Raw genomic sequence first — 24,407 nt, 5'->3', positions numbered from 1 at the left:
ATATGTTTAATTAATTAATGTTTATGGCTCCCATCTCAAATGCATGGCTTTGGATGGCTAACAATGAAAACAGAACAAAAACCTAGTAAAAGCAACCAAAATTATAAAGAACAGAAATAACAAAATAATGTATCAGCCGAGAACACCTATTCGACACAATCATTACTGGGAAACGGGTTTACTCATGCTATCCGGGCCCCAGGCTTGATGGGAAAAAATGGGTTTTCAATGCCTTGCAAAAGGCCAGCAGGGCTCAGGAAAGTCTAATCTCTTGAGGGGAATGCCAGAGGGTAAGTATCATGGCAGAAAAGGCTGTTCCTGGACCCACCAGATGAAGCCCTCTTGTGAACAGGACCCCTGGAGCATGTTCCTCCTGCTAGATGTAACAGGATGGGTAGAGACCAGAGGGGACAGCTGATTCTGTAGGTTAATAATACTTCTTCCCAGCAGTTAACATCTTTAGGACATTACAAAACATATGCTTTAATGAAGCATTATTGTTGTGTCTAATAAGATAGATTTACTTGTTTTGTATGCAAACAGGACCAGATGCAGTAAGTTTGAAATATGGATATAGTGTGATATTATAGAATGAAGCTGATGAAGGTAATCACAGGAAACGAAGGTCTAGGTGTAATTTGGAACAAAAAGGCTAAAAATCAGCAGATACAAATTTGTGTCATTTAGGTTGTTTGGGAGAATCGTTACATGAAAACGACAGAATTAGCAGAGATGGCAAAATTGACTTCCTTGATTAGAGAAAAGATCATTGTATTTATTAGGGACTAGAAATTCCTTATGGACTTTTGCTGAAAAAAAGAAGAAAATGAGCATGATTTATGGCTTTGATGATTACAAAGGGTGGACTATAGAAAGGCGGATTCTAGAAAGAAGGAAATGATGTTATAATCTTGGAAAGTGCAATTGAAAGGAACTGTTTGTAACTGCTGTTAAGATTGGAAGCTGCTACAGTTTTTTTCTATTTTCCCATTTCTTTTCTTTCCTATTCACTATTTTTATCTGTTTTATTTCTTTTTCTAAAATTTGCTTTGTTATTTATCTTGATAAAAGACCTTTTTAATAAAAATTGCATTGCAAACATGTAACCCAAACACAGAACTTTGAGAATAACCACATAGGTGTGTCACCTCCTTTAAACTACTGCCACCTTGTGGAATTCTTTTTTTTTGCCATATTCACAATGTAGGTTTAAAAAGCACAAATGTAGCACAGGCTTGAGCTTTTTAAGAATGATAAAATATTCCAAACTGATCATAGAACATTTCCCTTTATTATTTCTATTTTAAAGTCTAGTGCATACAGCTCCACTTAAATATGAAAAGCCATAAATAAAAAACACTCAGTGAGCTCCATCAAAGGAGAAAGAATTCTCCTATGCAAATTTCACTGCACAATCATTTATTCTACATTGGTCAAGTTTCTACTTGCACAGCCACCAGATTTGGCATTTCTCTGCCTGTAATAGTTAAACTGGCTTTCTCAATTTAAATGATCAAAATAAGTGCCTGATGAAGGTTCTGTGTCATCAAGTCAATTCTTATTGACCTTATACAGTGCATTCAGAAAATATTCAGATCCCCTTCACTTTTGTCAATTTTGTTATGCTGCAGCCTGATTCTACAGTTGTTGAAATCTCCCTATAATGGCAAAGTGAAAATGGAATTTTAGAACTTTCAAAACTGAAAAAAGCAAAGGGGGGTCTGAATACTTTCTAAATGCACTGTAGATATTCTGGATCTGTCCCCAGTTTGCTGCTATAATCGAGTATGCCTCCCCCCCATTTCCTTGCATTGCAATATTAGAGCTCTCTCCAGAGAGCTAAGACTTTGCATAATGCGTCCCAAGTAGGATAATTTGAGTCTTGTCATCTATTTGTCTTATGATCCATTTGTTTGCTTTCTTAATTGTCAGTTGCATTCTCAGGATTCTTCTCCCAATACCAAAATTCAAAAGCGTCAAAACGTTCTCCTGGCTTCTTCAAAATCCAACTTTTATTTCCACAGTGTGCCACAGGAAAATCCACTGACTACACAACTCTGATCTTTGTTATCTCTACAAACATCAAGGCATCCAAATATTTTTGCCAGGATATTTATTGCTACTCTACCAAGTGCTGGCCTTTTGACTTCAAAGAACATCTTTGTCAGGCATGTTAGTCTAAAACAGATTCTGTAAAACAAATGGTTAAAAAAAAAGATCAAACGAATGGGCAGTTAAATAAATCATAGGTGGAGGTTTTTTTTTAAAGTGTATATTGGAAATGGAATTATAAGTAAAAAATCAGAAAAAAATCAATATGGATCAGAAATAGATATGTCCATTTTTCTGAGAATTCTATTATTTCACAAGAGACATTATTTAAGCCATTGCACACCTTATTTAGGTTAGCAGAACTTACCATATCAATCTATAAATTCTATAGTGATATAGAACAAAATCATGGTGTAGCAGAGGCATTCCATGCTTATTTCTAAGAAAAGCATCTAGGTTATTCATTATTGGGACATATGGTACAAACTGTTAAAAAATACTTATTTTGGAAGCTTGTAATTTATATTAGAGGGCAGTATATTAAAATGGAAGAAAGTCAAATACTACTGTTCCCCACTTCCCAGGGATTCTTTTCTTTCTCTTCAAGAGTATTTTTTCCATAAAGCATGCTTCACAAGTAAATTGCAGGTCTCCTGTGTGCGAGTGCTTGCAAAAATAATTGGACCTTGTGGCCTAGTCCTGCTCCACTGCTGACCTGCTATAGCAGACATGTCAAACACAAGGCCCAGGGGCCGGATCCGGCCCGCGAAGTGGTTTCATGCGGCCTGCGAAGCCATCCTGGAAACAGTGAGGGAACGGCCCCCACTGCCTTGGCCCTGGCCCAGAGACCCTCCTCCTGCCAGAGACCCTCAGATCTGTCCCACTTCTGCCCAGGCCCCCATAGGCACCCTTGATGCCAAAGATGTAGTTGGCCATGCCTACCCAGTAGGCCATACGCACTCTAGCCACGCCCACCCAGGCCATGCCCACCCTGGCCACACCCACCTGGCCCCCTGAGGGCAACCACAATGCTGATGTGGCCCTCAATGAAACACCCCTGTGCTACAGTGTACATAAGATATGCAAATCTTTCAGGGTGATATGATGTGGAATCTTTAATGGAACCTCCCACTGAATAAAAGGGCACAGCAAACCAATTTCATCTGCTTTTCCCTGCTGCGGTTGCTGTTATTGGGATTCCTTTTTACTAGATCCTGAAAGTAGAGGAGCACATCACTGTAGATCAGGGGTCAGCAACCTGAAACAGTGAAAGAGCCACTCAGAACCGGTTCCCTCACAAAAGGAAAAACTGGGAGCCGCAAAAAAATGTGTGCGCATGCGCGTACATGCCCGCATGCGCAGAACAGGGTTTGACTGAAGAGTGGAGCCAAGGCAAGATATGCACCTACCCTGCATATTTGAATTGATTGGTTGAACTTTTTTAGTCCCACTTTTTTTTTTGGGACTGCACATGGCAGAAGACTGGGAGCCGCAGGAGATGGCTGAAAGAGCCACATGCGGCTCTGGAGCCGCGGGTTGCAGACCTGTGCTGTAGATCCTCTGGCTGCAGACCAACAGGGTGTGTCTGTATGCATATGTGTAGGTATACTACACATGTAGTCCTTGTATTGATTAGTCACTTGAAATTACACCATTCCCCCTGCAGTTACTTATGACCTGGTTCTGAAGTTCTAACAGACGCGCGCACACGTGCACACACACCATCCATGGTCCCATGACTGCACTTGAAGCGCTTGGCAGTTGGGCCTCATTTATGGCCGTTTGCAGTGTCCCACAGTCATGTGAAGCGATATTTTTTTTGGGCCAAAATCTGGTGTTTACACTGGTTTCTGACAAAACCCAGCCATAAAGTGTTTGCTTAATGATCACGGTGTTGACCATTGACCATACCAAAAGTAAAATTGGGTCAATCATGTGATGACTTACTTTATGACTGTCACAATGTGTGACCATAATTGCCAGGCTTTATTATGGTTGTAAGTTGAGGTAATACATTACGTACATTAAAAAACAAAAATAAGTATTCTCTGTTATAAACATCTACTTAGTAGTCTTGAAAAGTTTATCCAATAGTGTTCTAGGGGCAGAAAGCATGGCCGACCTGAATGGAGCAGCTGAAATGAAGTCTGTGTTATGTACCAATGCAAAACGAGGGATATCTCTAGTTATTTAAAACTCCTTTTATATTTCAATTTAAATTAAGGTTATAGGAAAGCCAAGCTAAATATAGATACACAAACAAGTGCGAGCCTAATTCCTCAATCCCCAAAATTCACTTTTATTACCTCATCAACATAAATACTGGATACCAACTCATTTAAATTTATTGTGCTCTCTCTGATATCACTTATATAGTCATGAAGCATTTTTATACAGAATGTATGGGATCCATCTGGCCAGTGGGACACAAAAGACCACAAGAAAATCCAGACAATCCACAGGCTCTACATCTTGCAGTGGACGGCCTAGTAACGGTTCAAATATGTCCAAGTGCGGTTGTAGTTGTAATCTAGAAGTTGCTCAACAGGTCCTGAAAAAGAAGCAATTTGTTTGAGATACTGTGTAAAGAAGCCTCTGGCATTATTTAATAAGGTAGGAGAGAGGCGCTAGATCAGGGATGCCCAACCTTGGCCACTTTCTGACTTATGGACTTCAACTCCCAGAATTCCACAAGACCAGAAGTTTTACTGGTCTTGTATGAACAACTGTCAGATCAGATGTAACAACACAACTCTGTTCAAGGTTTCCAAGTAGCCTAACCCCTCTGAATATAAATTGGATTCAATAATGCATCAAAATCCAAGTCAGACATTTTGAAAGAAGTTGGCACTTGAGGGTGAGGAAGATTTTATCTCCCATTTCTCTGGAAACTGCCTTCAAAGAGGTTTGCTTTAAAGCTTCAGACAGAACCTTAACAACTGCACTGGATGATGGGAGAAATCACCAGCAGTTCTAAGTCAGCTACCTGTTCAGGTAGGTTTCAAGGCACAGCTTTCCTGGGCTGACAGGTTAACATTTAAGAGTATAACTACAAGCAGGTAATTCATGTCGTAGGACAAATTTGATCTCAGAAATAACATTTTCACAAACATCTTTAGAGTCCAATTGCATTACGGCTGTCTTACAGTGGGATTGTATGAAGGGTGGCATGCAGATCTGGGTTTATACTCAATTCGGTTTTGTCATAAATAATAAGAATATGATCTGGCAAAGTTAATCTGAAGCATTTTAAGCATACTAAATTAAACAACAGATTGTTTCCTCCTTCCTTAGCAATCACAACTCAAAGCATAATAACTTACCAACTCCTGCAACAACAGGACATCTGTCATACACGTATTTACTGCAGACATCCTGAACCATTTGGGTATCAATTTCCTAGATGACAGAAAAAACAGATATAGTCCCAGCGGAAAATTAGACAATTTGCTATCTACGCTACCAACCAAAACTGTACATCACTGACAAAACTCAAATTGACATGGGTCTCATCTATTTGAGTACGTTCTAAGAATACAATATTTCTCTCCCAAAATACAGAACACCTTCATAGATTGCTTCCTTCAGTCATTACCTGAATCAGAAACCAGCACCCCACAAATTAGAACTCCTTGAACTTCATGAAAAACATCTCAAGTTCCCTAAGGGATTTTTTTATATGTTGCAAGGCAGGCTTCAGAATTGTAGAAAATTGACATCTCTATGCTTGATTCTGAGTAGGACGCTGTGTCCTAGCATTTATCAAACAGTTACGCAAATAACTACTGTATCAACAGCAAGGACTACAATCCAGGAATGCAAGAAGATTAGTAAAATGAAGCTCCCTCTTTCATCAAACAAAACAGTAATACTTACAGAAATTCTGGCATCCCATTCTGCCAGAGGTATCCGACGACCGTAGCTCATTAGCTGGGTCGCAATACTCTTACACATGGGAGTAGTACCTGCAAAATAATAGTGAGCTGTCAATGGAATCAATTAGGTGTCTTTTCAAGAGGTGGAGCAGATTCTACAATACACAAACAATGCATGTTGCTAATGAGTAACATTCAAAAAATTCTGCAGTCAGGAATTTCTTTTTTATATGACGTTACTAGTGTATAAGCTTTGAAGTTCTTCAATGATATTACAAAAAGGCAGAAGATGAGGAAGAGCTGGTGCTTAGGCCAGATGTATGAGTCAACCATCTGCCTTTTAAAGCTAGTCTCAAAACAGAAATTGTGGACTGAATATTTTTAGTGGTAGATATCATTACTATCAGGCTACACCTAGCACTGAAGGATAAAGACAATGGTTGCTTCCAACTCTGAAAACCCACTGCAAATACTAGGTGTAATCCTGCACCAATGATACCTGCCATTAACAAAATATTATTATATTTACATTTTCCATTTGGAGACTTAATTTCATTGCTGAAATAGTAAGCTTAGTCTTGTTTTTTCCTAATTTTGAAACAATTTGCTTGATAAATATTCAATACAAATATTCAATACATTTTTATGAGTTCTAGTACTAGTCTGTGTGATACTGATTGGTCTTTATGAAGATATTACCCAACTACAGAGTTATGGAAATGACACGAATGATTTCTTGTTGTGTCCTGTTCTGTAAATGATTTAAGGAGGCTAAGAACTTTGGTTTCTGGAAGCTTAGTTTTATTCTGTGTAAATGAAGACTGACTGAATTAGGTTATATCCATTCAAGAAATAACTGAACATCCAAAGCGTCTAAATGAAGAAGTTGGAAGTTGACTGACACTATTTTTACCTTAAGTTTATAACTTCTGCAATGGTTTATATCATTTGAGTAATACGTGTCATTTCCCCACAAATTACATCATTTCTGGAAAGTCATGCCAATGAGATTAGATGTAGTAAACTATACAGTTTGCATTATTTGTGTAGTCACAATATTATCCACACGTTATAAATTGCCACAATGACACGCTTATATATTTTGGAACATTTGGGAATAGTGTTGCCCCCTTCTCCAAGTAGTGTGCCAAAAGAGGTTTCCCTGTGTGTGCATCTATATTTATATACAAGCATAAATCCATACAAAATACAATAGAAATAGAAGACAGCAAGCATTATCTTCAGAAACAGTATTCCACAGAAGAGGGTGAGTGTCTTCTAATGGCTTTTGTAACATTTATGCAACATATAAAAAAACCAAAGTATTATTTATTAATTATTTATTAATTGAATTTCTATACCGCCCTTCTCCCGAAGGGCTCAGGGCGGTGTACAGGGCAATAAAAGCATTACATACAAAAGTTAAAATAAAACTAAATTAATTAAGCCCTAACAATAAATACCCCAAACCCATTAGACCAGGCCGGCTTGTTCAAATAGGTAAGTTTTCAGATCACGGCGGAAAGAGCGAAGGTCAGGAGCCATCCGGAGCTCAACCGGTAATTGATTCCAAAGGGCTGGCACGCCCACAGAGAATGCTCTCCCCCTGGGGGCCGCAAGCCGACACTCTCTGACCGACGGCACCCTGAGGAGGCCCTCTCTGTGGAAGCGCACAGGACGAAGGGAAGATGACGCCGGCAGCAGGTGCTCCCGTAAGTAATCCGGACCCATGCCATTTAGGGCTTTATAGGTAATCACCAGCACCTTGAATCTCACCTGGAGGGCAACTGGAAGCCAATGCAGCTCGCGGAGAAGAGGTGTTACATGTGAGTATCGGGAGACCCCCATCACAACTCGCGTGGCCGCATTCTGCACCGCATTATGTTTCCAAAGTGCCGTTTCTGTTTTTTTGAGAAACTGTCCTGATTGTTTGGAGCTAATAAGATAATTTTCTTTACAGTGGATGGTAGACTACAAATTTTCTGGGAAGACTAACAGGTGTCTTCTCCAAAGCCAAAAGGAACAGGAAGTTACACAACTCAAAAGAAGATAAGAGACCTGCAGGGTCTGGGCTTGCAGAAGGATCTTCACGGTTCATCCGCAGAATGGTTAATTTTAAATATTAAAATGTGCTGTCTTTCTGAGTGGCACAGAAGACGGACCAGCAAACATTTAAATCAGACATGTCAAACTCGCAATGTCACGTGACGTCGCACGACGCCTTGGAGCTTTTCCTCCATTGCCGGCAATGGAGTGGCCGTGGTTTCGTTGCGACGCGTCCAGCCCGCGGGCCGGCAGTTTGACACCCCTGATTTAAATAAGAGAGTTCAGGGAAAAAAATGTTACTTTCGTTACACTTTTCACAAGAAAGAAAAACCTGCTCAGGAGGTGTTAAAACTGAAGCTGTGTAAGGAGACATACCATCTAGTTGGGCCACCAAGTTCCTTCGAAGAACCTTTTTGCCTCTCTCCAAGTCGTGTTCAGGCAAATCAGTGCACATGCGCATCCTGTACAAGCAGCAGAGTTGAAGAAAGAGATTCATCCAATGTGATACATATTTGAATGACACTTCCACTTTAGAAAACATATGCTTGTTGACAGCAGTGAAGTCAGACTTGCTATTTTACATAAAAGATGAAGGAAGAAGACCACCACAGTACAAAGGTATAGACAGATGAAACAGAAAGGGTGGTATATTTGAGGGCTGATATTTAAACAAAAACTCTCTCGGTGGAGGCGTAATAAATGCAACTAGGTTCTAATATGGAAGTTGCAATACGCTGTGTCATACTAGAAACTTTCAGAACAGCTTTTGAGATTATTTTGAGTCTACTTCACGTTTCCCATTTCCAAATATTTTTTTTCATTAATCCTTGGAGAACTATCTCCTGAAGTCCATTTGCAACCCCATATAGCACTGTTTTCTTACAAAATAAAAATAACATAATAGAAATGAAACTATCCTTACCATTCATATCTTCCCCAATCACTTGAATGTAAAATACTGAAACGATCAGAGACAAAATAGAAACCAAAAAGTCCTGTATCAGAGTAAGAAATGTTGAAGGTCTGGAAACTTTGACAGAGGTTTTTCTCAGCAAAATCAGCAGCCATTTTGCTATACAGATTCTATAAACAGATAGGAACAATTTACTATGCAAAAATGCAGACATAACCAACAAAGTATTCCTTCACAGTCATTATATTTAAAATAGCTGTTATTCAGTCGTATGAGTACATTAATCACCTAAGCCAGACAAATAACACAGCCTGATTACAGAATATCTTAAAACTTGGCATAAAAAAACCTTTGCCACGGAAGTCAGATACCATAATGCAAACCTGTTCCAACAAAACTGAATTCCTAGAAAAAATAAACAATGCAAAAAGGGACTTTAGTTAAACCAGAATATTAGCTATGCTATCCATCTGTAACATTAGGGAAATTAGATCAGCAGTAGATCATCAGGATGGCTTGCGGGGAGTTTGAACAAGGATTTCCCCATGTTGGCAAAGATTCCTGAGAATTCTGGGGACAGTCAAGAAAAGAAATGGATCATCATACATGTCAACTCTGAGTTCTCACTCAAGGCACAAATTATCAGGGACTTCAGACATACTGTATTATGCAAAGGCCCAGCCGTTCAGGAAAGGCTCTGATGCAGGGAAAGATGGTAGAAAAGAGAAGAAGAGGATGACCAACAGCAAGATGGATGGATTTAGCTACGATGGAGATGGGGGCACTACTCAAAGTCTTGAAGGACCACATTAGGGACAGATTGTCACGGAGAAAATCTATCTATGCAGGTTGCTAAGTGTCAACACTGACTTACTAATCAATCAAAATGAATGTGCCAATCATTGTGCCTTACCTTACTTCCACCAAAGGTAAGGTCATAGCGTCCTATGATTGAATTAGCTAACAAAAGGACAAGATTGTCTGGACTGTCCCAGCCAGGCCCCTCCACTGCGAAAGCAACGTGAGCCAAAGGTAATTCATCATCTCTGGCTGTGACCTAAAAAGGACACGAGGCAAGGAAAGAGAATGAAAAGGCCAGTCATAGCTTTTTGCAAAAAGATAACATTTCCCCCTTTTAATCTATTTAAACAAAAACAAAACAGAGAATTCTTGTTTTTATTTTTAAAATATGTTCATCCCGCTTTTTAAAAATTAGCGAATCTGGATTCAGAGTGACTGTGATAATCATGAACATCCAGCCTTCTTATTGCTGTGATAGCTAAGAAAATTGTGCAGTGAACTTAACTGAAAAAATGAGCATAAAACAGGGTCAACATTAACATCCTGACCTGCTTCAGTGCTAAATGTATTTCAGATGTAAAATATGCAGCTACTTCTCACAGAAGTGTTGCATAGCTAAGAATAGGTATACTGTGAGAGGAGACTATTCAAGGTCAGACACACATTTATTTAAATGATTTATATGGCTACTCCTCTCTCAACAGTGACACTGGACCGTGTACAAGGAAATACACCTCAATGACAAAAACCTACACCAGCAGCAGAACTTGCTTAACGTTCTGGTCAAAAGACTCGGGGGGGGGGGGGAAGAGAAAGACAGAATTGCCAGATGCTCTTCACTACCACTGATGGTATATACCATAATACTATGGGCACTACTGTAGAGGGGTCCAACAAGATGACACTGTTTAATAGGGAAGATCCAGAGTATACTCTCTTTGATAGATCTGGAGGGCCGAACCAAAAAAGTGTAGGAGCTGGTCCCCCAGAGAGCCTTGCCCTATGCCATGTAGAGCTTTATAGATGATAAGCCTATAGGCGATAAGCATCACCATGAATTAATAGTCAGAAGCCTACTGGAAGCCCTACTGCTTGCAGAGCAGCAATGTGATATGACCGTAACAAGAAATGCCAAAATCTTTCCTTGCCACTGCATTCTGGGCAGTCCCACCTAGAGGGCATTACATTAATCAAAATGGGAAATGACTTAAGCAATAGTTACCATGGGCAAGATCACAGTAAAGGCTGTCACAGGCAGAGTTAAGGATAGAAAATCTCCAGAGCAGAAAATCATTAAAATCCACAGCCAATCAGTCTTGTCAGGGTGGAGCCACAGAGCCTTTCTCCCCATTCAGACCCTCCAGGCATTAGGAAAGGACCTCAGGGGCATTACGTGGTCAGCCCAGAGTGGAGATGTACAGCTGGGCATCATCAGCACACTCGTATTCGAGAAGCCACTTTAATAAAAATGATCTAAGTAGAATTTATATTGTATTATTTCCGTGTACATTTTATTTTATGATAACGACAGGCCAGGAAGACTCTTACCTGACTCCCGCTGAAACGACTTCTGGGCAAAATAGGCATGGTATCACCTTTGTAGCTAAAAGGAACATTGCCAAAATGCTGCTGGGCAAGATCCACCAGTTCTTTATGAACAACATCTAGTGGGGAAAAAAAGGGAATGTAAGTATTGTTACTTCCAAGAGTGGCTGCTAAAACAGAAATCTTTGCTATACAGTTGCAAAACTATTCTCCAAATTGATACCAAATTAAAACATCCCCATATATGACTTTCTTGAACATAACCAGTGAAATCTCTCTGGATGACAGCCCATTGAGACAGGCCAGATCAGGAAACAGACTCTATAAGTTAGACCGTGATACGGGCAGTTGTAGCAGAATCTTAAAAGTCCGTATTTTCTCTCCCCTCCTTCTTATGCCCCAGAAAATTACAGTTGATCCAGTCCAAGCTTCTTTCTCATTCTTTCTCTGTTTCTAGGGCTTAATGCATATTTTCTGGTAATTATTTCTGCATAGTTTCTCATGGACAGCTCTGTGGCTCTCTACACCGGGCCCTTTGGTTCTATTGTCAAACTGTTCCCAGTATTAGGATTTCTTCTGCCTTCCTATAATTTAAATCCATTATTTGGGGTTCCTCCAGTAGAGCATTTTGGGCATGCACAGACTGTTATGAGTAGAAATTATTGGGAAGGGGTAGAAAATGGGGAGAACAGTTAAAAAGCCAAATGTGGAAGCGGTAGAGGCCACTCCCCTTAGCACAACCTATCCCCCAGAGTTGTCCATGCCCAATTTTTCCCAGTGCCTTCCTTCTGCCAGAATAGAAACGGGCATTTCCCACTTAGTTTAACTTTTAATGGGGAGATCTGACCCTATGTGTTCCCTATCCTACCCCATGTTGGTCTTTGCTTGTATCAGGTAGTCATGATTACAATCCTAGAACAATCCTAGAACCAATTTATAAAAGATGATCTTGTAACAATGCTAGTTTATACTGACCTCCAGCAGCTACCAGGAACATGCGAGGTGCTTTGAAATGAGTTTCCATGTATTCTGCTATATCCGCACGAGTCAATTTCCTAAAAGAAATGTAATACTTTCAATAGTTTACAACTTGTACCAAGTACGGTGTTATGTTGAATGTGACATCCGTAAGGTTAGAATCATACTCTTTCCCCCCCCATTTTTTGAAACATGTATGTTATGTACTATAATCCAGGCTGGGCAGCATATATTGAAATCAAAAGGGAAATCGTTCTGTCGAATGTCCCAAGGGTGCCCTTTAAACCAACCGTCTTCTTTAAATTGTGCTGCATCTGTGTAGAGCAGCCATGAAATCGCTGAAAAAGACACAGTAGCTTTCTGGAGCTGCCGGGAGATCCAAAATGCCATCTTGCTCTTCTGTCCAAGGTAGCAGCTGGAACTGGAGTTGATTTTATGATTTGGGAAAGGTTTCCACTTTGGATTATGTTGGTTCTAATGTTGGATTCGCTAATGTTTTGCTTCTTTTATGTATGCTAGCTCCCGGCCCTGACAGGATTTTTCCCCTTAAATGTGTCTTAGAAAGATTTTACACAAGCCATCAGGTGTCTCTTAGTTTTATACCAACTTCAGCAGTATGAGGATAATACCGAACTAATTTCAGAAATGCTAAGGGAGGGGGGGAAAAACACAATTATTTAAAACAAAGTTAGAGTGTCTTCCTCACATATCCTCTCAGAGCAGTCCTACCCATTTGATGCACAGATATGTTTACCACATAACACCAGACATTTCCATAGATGTATATGAAATCTGAGTAATTAATTTAAACAGTAATCATGCCTGGAGTGGACCAGATTCTTGCAAAGCTCTTTTATCTCATTTTGCAGAAGCAACTGAGATGGAGGAGAAAAGATGAGGGGATACGAGTCTGCAGTGAGTAAGGAATTGCAAATGTGCAACTGTACATGTGTGTGTGGGGGAAGTTTAAAAGTATAAAATACAGGGCTGAAAGTGAGAGAGGATCTAATGCTAGTGAGTCTGGATTGGGAAACAGTATCAAAAGCAAATTAAGGGTTCTTAGCTGTAGATTTTTAAGAACAGTTTCTGAGTGCTTAAGGCAAAGTGTGAGAACCCCTGCTTTAAAGGATGACACTGATAATGATTTAGCTCAAGCTCTAGTTTAAAACAATAAAACTTATTTCACTCCTGCATATAACACAAAAAAAAACCATTCAAGCACTCCTGGTGACTTACTTCCTTTCTAAAAAAAAAAACTGGTAAAAAAAAGCCAAGCAACAGATTATTAAGGGTCATAGTGTCTCTAGTACATGTGTATATGTGTGCATGTAAGTTATTTACAGCAGAGGTCCCCAACCTTTTGGGCACCAGGGACCGGTTCCATGAAGAGAGGTCTTTCCATGGACTGGAGGGTGTGTGGTTTTGTGTGCTGCCTGCATCCCGTGGATGGCGCTTTGCTTGTTTGTGCGGACCAGTTGCTGGCATGCCGTGGACTGGTACCGGTCCAGGGACCGGGAATTGGGAACCCCTGATCTACAGGCAATACTTTATAATTATGCCTTAGCCATATGGGTATTAGCATAAGATCCAATACATTGGATTTAAATTAAGACACTTCCTCCTATCCAGGACATGGCTTATAAGCGACGTTTGATCAGAGTCCACAGTATTGTCTGGGACGCTACACATCCTCTCCACGATTGGTTTTCTTTGTTACCTTCTGGTAGGAGGCTTTGCGGAACCTGAAGCAGAACAACTAGATTCTGTAATAGCTTTATACCACATATAGTATCAACCTTGTTAACTCTCAAGACTCTTTTTTCCACTGTGTATTCTAAATGGTCTATGATTAGTGTGTGTGTGTGTGTGTGTGTGTGTGTTCTTTGACAGCAGGCATCAGAATTTCATTTTTTAATGTGTGCCAGTGTGTGTTCACACAAAAATGTGACAATAACGGTTACCTTATCTTTATCTTAATCTCACCTTCAGTCTTATCTGGAAATAAAGCAACTACAACCAATCCATAAAGAATACCCTGCATATAAAGACTGTGAAACACCAGGCGAGATCTTTTCCTACTAATCTTTTTCAATTACAGGCCTCTCTCTCAAGTTTAAAGGTTACTTCCATACTTTTAATTGTTTTGAATTCTGGTCTAGAAGTTTTTAAAAAATTAAACTGTCAATGTTTTTTTAATCTACTTCCCTACCCTATCCCCACCAGTCAAAATTTATGTAGGTAATTTTTTAAATACACAGGAAATGTATACATTTACTTTAACTACTAGGCGATATTTCCTTGGAAGCCAAAAAATAGCAGTAAGCAAGCAGAACTCTGTATTTCAGACCTGTATCACAATGATTACACTAGCCATAGCTGACTTGATACTGCTAGAGCAGCGAAGGCAAACCTTTCAAGCTTGGCATGTCAAAAATTCGGAATATGCCTAACCTGACTCTTGGGCCTCAAGTTGTCCTAGTGCCACCACTGCCACTCAGAAAGGCCCAAGGGGCACAAACCTTGGAAACCGGTCCAATTGCCCCATGAAAGCTTCCCAGAAAACTGTCAGAGAACAGAGAACAGAGTGTTCTTTTGAGAATAATTGTTCTCACTTGTTGGTAAATGTTGCCTAGTCATCCAAAAAGTAGTGGTGTTTCACCTTTGACATGTGTATCGTAGGTTCACTAACACTAGTTTAGACTCTTTAATTATATCTCCAATACTCAAGTTTCCCTAATGTATACTGTAGCAATTAAGATAAAGGCCTGTTATTTTTCTGTGCAATATTATTTGGACATTGTTCTTTAGACATCTGCAACCCAAATAGTCTCGTATATATCTCACCCTTCCATTTCAGTGAACTGACTGAAAACAAAACCTCTGTGTCTTAATCGTATCACTTCTGTTCAACTCACTTTATATTTGCTGTTGTCCCTTCAGCTGTCCGGGCCAAAGCCGTGCCTTGGTAAGCCGAAGCATGAAGATAGTCAAAGAGGACATCAGACAAACAAGAATCGGATTCTTTCATCTCCTGAAGGATGACATTCCGCTCCTTTTCAACCTGAGACTCTTCCAAGCTGCAGTTCTGTGTTATATCAGCCAGAAGCTCAATTGCTAAAAAAGACATGCTATTTGAATCATCAAGTCATGTTACATTAAAAAGACACCTTGACATTCTGGGGTGAGAAAACAACAACAACAAGAAAGCATTTATGGCATCTTCTGCCCATAAATGAATTCCTCTCCTAGCCTACTAATTGTCCACTTCTTCTGCAGTACTTTCATTTTTAACTACAACCACCCATCTCCTTTGCTTCAGATGACAAATGCTATGAAAGTATAAACTAGTATTATTATTGATGGAAGAGAATCACAATAGTAATGCAAGAGAATACTATTACTACTAGTATTCAATGAAAGCACAAACGCATACAAAGCAATTCTGTCAAACTCATAGACAATCACATTACCTTTTGGCAAATCTTTGGGCAGAATTTTCATATAGAAGGCTGTTTTTTCACGGGAGTAGTAGCTGTCAAGATGTGCACCAATGCTTTCCACTTCCTTTTCAAATTGGGCATAAGGGTATTTACTTGTGCCCTAATAAAACATCAACAATCAATGCTATGTTTAGGACCCTAGTGTTTGTAGCAATTTCAGAATTTATGAAGTTCACTTTATCGCAAGGATTTTCTTCCTACATGATCTATGACAGGCCATATCAACTAAGTTAGAATACAAGCTCTGGTTTAAAAGAAGACTACCCTGAGGTGGCATATGGTGAGATGGTCTTACATTCATTCTAACAGACAAATTCAAAGGATCAAAATTCTGGTTTTCAGCCAATAAGATGTCGCATCAAGCTAATGAACTTCCTCACTAAGAAAATAGGGAGAGGAATATGAGTTTGGGAGGAAATTCAAGAAGGCATCCCTAACAAGTATTACCCCCAAGTGACATAGCTAGATTGAGCAGAAAACAAGAAGAAATAAAAACTTTTCTAAATGCATCTACTGTATTCTTAAGAAGCAGAAGTGAAGGAACATGATTTAACTGACTACAGGGTTAATTTAATATTTTTTAATTTGGTTCTTAATTTTTGTATTTTGGATTTTTAATTCCCTGTAAACCGCCCTGAGTCCTCAGGGAATAGGGCGGTATATAAATATAACTAAATAAAATAAATAAATAAATAAATGATTTTGCAGTCCTGATCTGCTATGACAGGTTTGTGTTCTTGCACAGATGATATCAGAAAGGCCAAAGCTCGAAATGAATTGTAATTGGTAAAGGATGCTAGAACTATCTGTTATATCTAGTCTTCAAATCAGTTGTTGACTCCTGGAGACAACCTGGACTAGGTACTCTTTTACAATATCTCTATTTTCTTTAAATTCTTGCATATGATGAATCCTATTTGATAAAATCATTTAAATGTATTGATTTGTTAGCTGAAAATGATACAAGAATTTTAGTTCCTTCGTTTAAAAAAAACCCTGTAAGCTGAACAAATAATATATCTATATAGTAGCTTTTGTTCCTTAATCTTTTTCATTTAAATAGAGAGACATAAATTTAAATTTTAGAGTATCAGGACATACAGCGCACTGACAAAGTTACCTAGTTTGGTAATGAAATTTCTACAAGAATATCACCAAGCTCAGACAACACCAAGACTCCACACCGTGAAATTTCTTAGGAATAAGAATGCCCAAATAAATTTAAATCGAACTGGAAAGCAACATAATGACTAAGTCTGTTTCTGAAATATAGAAATCCTTTTAAAGTTTCTCTGGATTCAGAGCAGTAGGTAACACACATGTAGGAAGTAGTACTATTGAATCACACGGCAGCTCACCTTGAATGCCAGGTGTTCTAAAAAGTTCCCAACTCCATTGTTCTTCTCCGTTTCATAACGACTTCCTAACTTAAGCCATACTCCTACCTGATTAAAAAAAGAATTGATGAAACATTAAAAATCAGACCAGCTTTATAGGAAGTACTCTGATATTGTATTTTATGTATTTTAATTTTTGTACTGTTTTAATTTTTATTTTGCTACCCAGAGTCACCTGAGATGGGCAGGTATACAAATTGAATGAATTATAATAGACCATTGAAAGCAACAACTTGCACAGATAATAATTATACCTTTAAATCCCTATCTTTCTATCTTGCAATTTAAGTAACTTCCCTTAATTTGGCTAGAAATATAGAAACTGCATGTGTCAATACCAACAGTTTTTTTTTTCTAGTCAATGAATCAAAATCTAAGCAGAGGCTGAAAGTAACACCAGAATTTAGCCTAAAAGCAATGTGCAATAAAACAAGGTATGCCTGTAGTTGTTTTGATATTCTACACTGAAAGGATTCCTTTAATGAAGTAAGCAACTCTGCTGAAAAAGATCTGTGCTAGAAGAAATTTCAAAGTAACCTAAAGCATATTACAATGCACAACATAAAATTGCAAGTCCAGCTGAGCTTTATAACTGCTCTAACTGAACTGAAAATTAATTCTAGAATACACTGAGTCAATAGACATTAAGAAAGGAAAAGTAGGAATGGTAGCCATCTGCAGGATAACAACCAAGCTCAGAGAACACCAAGAATCCAACATAGTGACCATATTTCAAAAATCTGTCTGCTCTTTTGGCCTTTCTATTGTGGAATCTCTGACTTCTCTGAAATAAAAATATAGATTATATTTCTCTGAATAGCTTCGAAGCAATTAAAGACTCACTTTGGAGTCTGCTATTCACTAAGTTGGTTTTAGGGAAGTTACTTTCTATTGGAAATATATAAATATAATCAGTCTAGCCACCTATGCTTCTGATAAAGTAAGCTGCATCTTAAGAAAACTTACACCTTTTAGTAAAAGGTTTTACTACATTCCTTCCATTAAAAATATCAAACCAGAATTGAATTTTGAATTTGAATTTTATTGAATCTATATACCGCCCTTTCCCGTAGGACTCAGGGCGGTTTACAGGGTATATAAAACATCAATACAAAAATTAAGAGCAATTTAAAAAGATTAAACTAAACCCCTGAAAAAATATAAAACCCCAGTTAAAACCCCAATTAAAATTCAGCCTGGGCCGGAAAGCTCGAAGAGCCAGGTCTTCAGGTCTCGGCGAAATGATCGAAGGTCAGGGGCAGTCCTAAGCTCCGCGGGCAGCTGGTTCCAAAGGGCAGGCGCCCCCACAGAGAAGGCCCTCCCCCTGGGTGTTATCCACCGGCATTCTTTTACCGGCGGCACCCTGAGAAGGCCCTCCCTGTGGGAGCGCACAGGACAAAGGGAACTTGATGCCAGCAGCAGGTGTTCCCTCAGATATCCTGGACCCAAGCCATTTAGGGCTTTATAGGTCATCACCAGCACCTTGAATCTCACCCGGAGGGCAACCGGAAGCCAATGCAGCTCGTGGAGCAGAGGTGTTACATGGGAGTAACGGGAAACCCCCATCACAACTCGCGCGGCTGCATTTTGCACCAGCTGAAGCCTCCGAGTGGTCCTCAAGGGCAGCCCCATGTAGAGAGCATTGCAGTAGTCTGAACGAGAGGTCACTAGCGCATGAGTGACTGTGCGTAGGGCATCTCGGTCCAGATAGGGTCGCAACTGGTGCACCAGGCGAACCTGGGCAAAAGCCCCCCTGGTCACGGCTCCTATATGGTCTTCTAAACTGAGCCGCGAATCCAGGAGGACACCCAAGTTGCGAGCCCTATCAACGGGGGGGGGGGTAACACCTCACCCCCCCATCATTAAAAGATGGAATAGTCTGGTTAACCCGAGATGCCGGTATGCACAGCCACTCAGTCTTGGCAGGATTGAGACGAAGCCTGTTTCTCCCCATCCAAACCCGGACCGCCTCCAGGCAACGGGACATCATGGTGAGGGCATCACTGGGTTGGTTCGGGGTGGAGAAAAAAAGTTGGGTATCATCAGCGTACTGATGATACCTCACCCCAAAATTGAATAGGTACCCAATGAAAATAACAGGGATTCCAACATTTTTCAGAAAACCAAATTAAAACTTACTGTACATGTAGGGTGGTTTGAATTTTCTGATGCTATTTGTAAGCCATTGTCTAAAGTAGTAACCTCGGTCTCAGGAAGATTAGATAGCACATTAGCATAGGTTGCAGTGCTTCCTCTTTTCACCAAGCCCTGCAAGGATAGCTAAAAAAATGTTTCTTATTTAATACAATATAAAAGAACAAACATATGCACTAAAATTATAGAATACCTGTAACACATTATATTTTATTCTGGGGTTATATAGTTTAATTTCAAGTGTCTTATGTGTAAGTTGTGACACAAATCAAGAGTAAGCAAATGTTTTTTTAAAAAAATTCAGGCACCAAACTCTATGGAAAAGGAATACATTAACTAAACATTAATAGCATGCAAATATATGAGATTTCAGAAGCTATCCAATAAACTGCACTTATACCAAAAACTCATATTCAGAATGACTTTGGGAAGAAAATTAATGAATCTTTGAACACAATCTAATATTTCTCTGAGGAACAAAAGAGACAATTGGAAAATAATTTTAGTACACGTCTTCCTCAAGCAAACTATCATGAAATTCACTTTACAATGCAGAATAATTTATATAATCATTCAATTTAATACAAGAATATTAATTATGCTTTCAAAACACAGATCTGTATTTCCAAATTGACAGCCAAAGTAGAATATGAACAATAACCGATAAATACAAATTTGCAATTTCTGATTTTTGACATAACTGCTGATACTTTCCAAATAAAATAATCACAAAGCAATTACGCCTAACGTAAGCTAAAATATTAACAAAGTTTACATGTCTTGAGTTTGGGTTCATATAATGTATTCAAATGAGTGTGCTAAAATGATGCTCATTCGTTTGAGTAACTAAAGCCACATTGTTTAGATTCAAATCAAACATACAGATTCTACCTTACAGTATGTTGTGTGAATGTTTCATACAGTACAAATAGTTCTAAGATTCCCTAACAAGACTTACATTCCAATTTTCAAATCATTAACATTTCCATATATTCCTTAATAGTTCCTTGATAGCAGTTGCCACTTTTTTCAGACAGAACTGTGTGACCAGTGATGGCTGAATTAAAAGGGGCAGAGATTTTGTTATTATCCATTGCGGCTAAATTTCTACTTACTGTATCAGTTCAAAAAATTAGGGCCTTGGTCAGAAATACGTGGCAGTTAGGCCTGAATTCAGCAGCAGAATAGAGAGAAATAGTTTAAGATAGTCAGAGAGAACAAGTTCTTTGGCTGTTTCCTCATATGTCCAGTTCACCCACTTGAGCTTTTATTTTCATAAGCAGAAACTTACAATTGTCCCATATTGTAAAGGTAAAGGTAAAGGTTCCCCCGCACATGCGTGCTAGTCATTTCCAACTCTAGGGGCCGGTGCTCATCTCTATTTCAAAGTCGAAGAGCCAGCGCTTGTCCGAGGACGTCTCCGTGGTCCTGTGGCCGGCATGACTAGACGCCAAAGGCGCACGGAACGCTGTTACCTTCCCACCGTAGTGGTCCCTATTTTTCTACTTGCATTTTTACGTGCTTTCGAACTGCTAGGTTGGCAGAAGCTGGGACGAGTAACAGGCGCTCACTCTGTTACGTGGCACTTGGGATTCGACCTGCCAAACTGCCGACCTTCTGATCGACAAGCTCAGCATCCTAACCCACTGAGCCACCGCGTCCCTTGTCCCATATTATAGACAACAGTAACTTCCTTGAACACAGTAAGTTGCACTGCAGCAACTTTCCCCCCTTGTCTTTCTGCATCCCAAACAGCCTACTAGATTTGAGTTGCTGTCTTTTAGAAGTCCTCCTGATTTTAATAGGCTGGATTTAATATTGCTATCCAATTTTAGAATATAAATGGACAATACCGGTAAAGAGCTGGTACGCAGGCTAACGGGCCGAAAACATTTGGAAAGAAGGTGCTCCAGGCCCTGCCATTATACTACTCTGCTGCCAAAACAAGCCGCAAATGTTTTGGCGAGGGAAGGCGGGATGCTTCAACCTTAGTCGTGGGTGAAGGACGGAGGAGACGGGCTGTGCCTTCGGCCCTTGTTCAGTGGCTCCGATTGATCGCGATCTGTTCAGTCCACGAAAAGCTCAAACGTGTAAAGAGCCTTGGTGGAGCAGTGGGCTAATGCCTCCTTAAGTAACACCAGCTGCCTGCAATTAGTGCAGGCTCGCATCCCACCAGGCTCAAGGTTGACTCAGCCTTCCATCCTTCCGAGGTAGGTAAAATGAGGACCCAGATTGTTTTGTTTTATTTTTAATTCCATTTATATCCCGCCCTTCTCCGAAGACTCAGGGCAGCTTACAAGCTTAGCAGTAGCCTTCATTCTATGTATATGCCTGCTTATTAGGGCTTTCGCCCCCCCCAAGCGGCATTATTACAAAGTCAGCTTATTGCCCCCAACAATCTGGGTCCTCATTTTACCTCATGTTGGGGGCAATTAAGCTGACTTTGTAATAATGCCGCTTGGGGTGTGTGTGAAAGCCCTAATAAGCAGGCATATACATAGAATGAAGGCTACTGCTAAGCTTGTAAGCCGCCCTGAGTCTTCGGAGATGGGCGGGATATAAATGGAATGAATATATATATGTATATGTATATGTATATGTATATGTATATGTATGTGTATGTGTATGTGTATATATATATATATATATATATATACGGGATATAAATGGAATGAATATATATATGTATATGTATATGTATATGTATATGTATGTGTATGTGTATGTGTATGTGTATGTGTATATATATATATATATATATATATATATATATATATATATATATATATATATATATACATTTCTATCTATCTATCTATCTATCTATCTATCTATCTATCTATCTATCTATCTATCTATCTATATATAATGGTCGGGACGATCCTCAAAGGGCATCAATATCTGCGGGTGTTTTGGCTGAGAACGCCCGTTATTCGGACTGGACCGGACCGGACCGAGGAAGCCAATCCATCGACCGAGCCGGACAGGCGTTTCCTTGCTGTGACCTTCGCGGACGGCGAAGGAGGCGACGCAGAGCCTGGCGGACTTCGCCGTCTTCCCCAATCGTCTGCTTTCCCCTAGGCACCCCACCCACCCCGCACGCCTCTTTGCCACGGGTCCAACCGGGCACGGACTCACCGGTGCGCAGGAGCCCCGAAGGAGAGCCCGGTTAGCAACAGATCCCAGAGCCCGGTACGCCGACGCCATCTTGCCCCTGACAGGAAGGCCGCGAATAGCGCCGGCCTACTTTTTGAGTCAAGAAAGGCGCATGCGCGGAGTTCGAAAGGGGGCGGTCCCTGGAAGGAGGAAACCCTTTGGTCGTAACGACTGCGATGGGAGCTTCCCGGTTTACGCTGCAAAGGCGGCTCTCGAGCCGGCTTTCTCTGCATCTTTTTCAGGGTCTTCCGGATTCTTGCAGCCCAGCTACGGCAGTCTAGTGAAATAATAGAAAATACTCGCAGCACGGGTTTTTGCATTTTGGCAGTGGTTTGCTCTCCAAGCTTGTTTCAAAAAAACAACAACCAAGAAACTAAATGGAAACAAGCTTGGAGAGCAAACCACTGCCAAAACAGTAGTACAGTAGAACTACCAAGATCGTTCCCCCTTAGAATTAAGCAAAAGCAGAGACGCAAATCTGTCAATGGCTATAATTCTTTCGTACTGTAGCTCCTGACCTTGGTGTCCCAATGAGATCGTTGGCATTTTGAATGAGAAAGCAATGTCAAATCAGAAGTTGATAATATCTAGTTCTCCTCCCCCCCACCCAAAAAAACAACAGAAAAGGTCAACAAAGACGTGATTGGCTCCCTCTTGCTAGCCCAGATTACATTTTTAATGATTTTTTAAAATTTATATTTAAAATATTCTTCCATGTTATTTACATACCTTGTTAATTGCGAAGTCATGTCTCACCCATCGCGACCCCATGGACAACATTCCTCCAGGCCTTCTTGTCCTCTACCATCTTCTGGGGTCCATTTAGGCTCACGCCTACTGCTTCAGTGACTTCATCCAGCCACCTCATTCTCTGTCATCCCCTTCTTCTATTGCCCTCAATCTTTCCCAGCATTAGGCTCTTCTCCAGTGAGTCTTTCCTTCTCATTAGGTGGCCAAAGTATTTGAGTTTCAACTTCAGGATCTGGCCTTCTAAAGAGCAGTCAGGGTTGATCTCCTCTAGGACTGACCGGTTTGATCGCCTTGCAGTCCAAGGGACTCGCAGGAGTCTTCTCCAGCACCATAGTTCAAAGGCCTCAATTCTTTGGCGCTCAGCCTTTCTTATGGTCCAGTTTTCACTGCCATACATTGCAACTGGAAAGACCATAGCCTTGACTATACGCACTTTTGTTGACAGGGTGATGTCTCTGCTTTTTAGTGTGCTGTCTAGATTTGCCATGGCTTTCCTCCCCAGGAGCGTCTTTTAATTTCTTGGCTACAGTCCCCATCTGCAGTGATCTTGGAGCCCAGGAAAATAAAATCTGTCACTACCTCCATTGCTTCCCCATCTATTTGCCAGGAATTGAGAGGGCCGGATGCCATGATCTTGGTTTTCTTAATGTTAAGTTTCAAGCCAATTTTTGCACTCTCCTTCTTCACCCGCAACACGAGGCTCTTTAGTTCTTCTTCACTTTCTGCCATTAGAGTGGTATCATCTGCATATCTTAGGTTGTTGATATTTCTCCCGGTAATCTTAATTCCAACTTTTGATTCATCTAGCCCTGCCTTTCTCATGATGTGCTCTGCATATAAGTTAAATAGGTAGGGTGACAGTATACAACTCCTTTCCCAATTTTGAACCAATCAGTGGTTCCGTGTCCAGTTCTCACTGTTGCTTCTTAACCCACATATAGGTTTCTCAACAAATAAATAAGATGGTCTGGTAATCCCATCTCTTTAAGAACTTGCCACAGTTTGTTGTGATCCACACAATTAAAGGCTTTAGCATAGTCAGTGAAGCAGAAGTAGATGTTTTTCTGGAGCTCCCTAGCTTTCTCCATGATCCAGCGTATGTTGGCAATTTGATTTCTAGTTCCTCTGCCTCTTTGAAATCCTGCCTGTACTTCTGGTAGTTCTCATCCACATACTGCTGGAGTCTAGCCTGGAACCAGTGTCATTATAATTGATGTACATGAATTCCACTTTCACAACA

At 40.1% G+C, this 24,407-nt stretch overlaps 1 protein-coding gene across 1 annotated transcript; it reads right to left on the bottom strand.

Annotated features, from left to right (window-relative positions):
• Window positions 1–4,374: 4,374 nt before the first annotated feature.
• On the bottom strand, window positions 4,375–22,486 carry UQCRC1 (ubiquinol-cytochrome c reductase core protein 1). Its single transcript, XM_081321943.1, has 13 exons — window positions 22,400–22,486; window positions 19,247–19,387; window positions 17,069–17,155; window positions 15,681–15,810; window positions 15,126–15,324; window positions 12,208–12,287; window positions 11,236–11,351; window positions 9,800–9,943; window positions 8,896–9,056; window positions 8,349–8,434; window positions 5,929–6,017; window positions 5,376–5,451; window positions 4,375–4,603 (listed from the first exon to the last, which is right to left on the bottom strand). The coding sequence occupies exons 1-13, from the start codon at window positions 22,466–22,468 to the stop codon at window positions 4,539–4,541; spliced, it is 1,443 nt and encodes a 480-aa protein (XP_081178069.1). The 5' UTR covers window positions 22,469–22,486; the 3' UTR covers window positions 4,375–4,538.
• Window positions 22,487–24,407: the final 1,921 nt, after the last annotated feature.

Source organism: Vipera berus (genome assembly GCF_964194415.1).
Source record: "Vipera berus genome assembly, chromosome: 2".
Classification (NCBI taxonomy): Eukaryota; Metazoa; Chordata; class Lepidosauria; order Squamata; family Viperidae; genus Vipera; species Vipera berus.
This window is presented reverse-complemented; position numbering and strand designations above follow the sequence as displayed.

What these genes read in the sequence shown, in the direction of transcription:
- UQCRC1 (XM_081321943.1), bottom strand. Translation starts at nt 22,468, where the DNA reads ATGGCGTCGGCGTACCGGGCTCTGGGATCTGTTGCTAACCGGGCTCTC. An exon ending in TTCGGGGCTCCTGCGCACCG is followed by an intron (nt 19,388 to 22,399) that starts GTGAGTCCGTGC and finishes ACATTTTTTTAG; the next exon opens with CTATCCTTGCAGGGCTTGGT. An exon ending in TCCTGTTGTTGCAGGAGTTG is followed by an intron (nt 4,604 to 5,375) that starts GTAAGTTATTAT and finishes CTTCTTTTTCAG; the next exon opens with GACCTGTTGAGCAACTTCTA.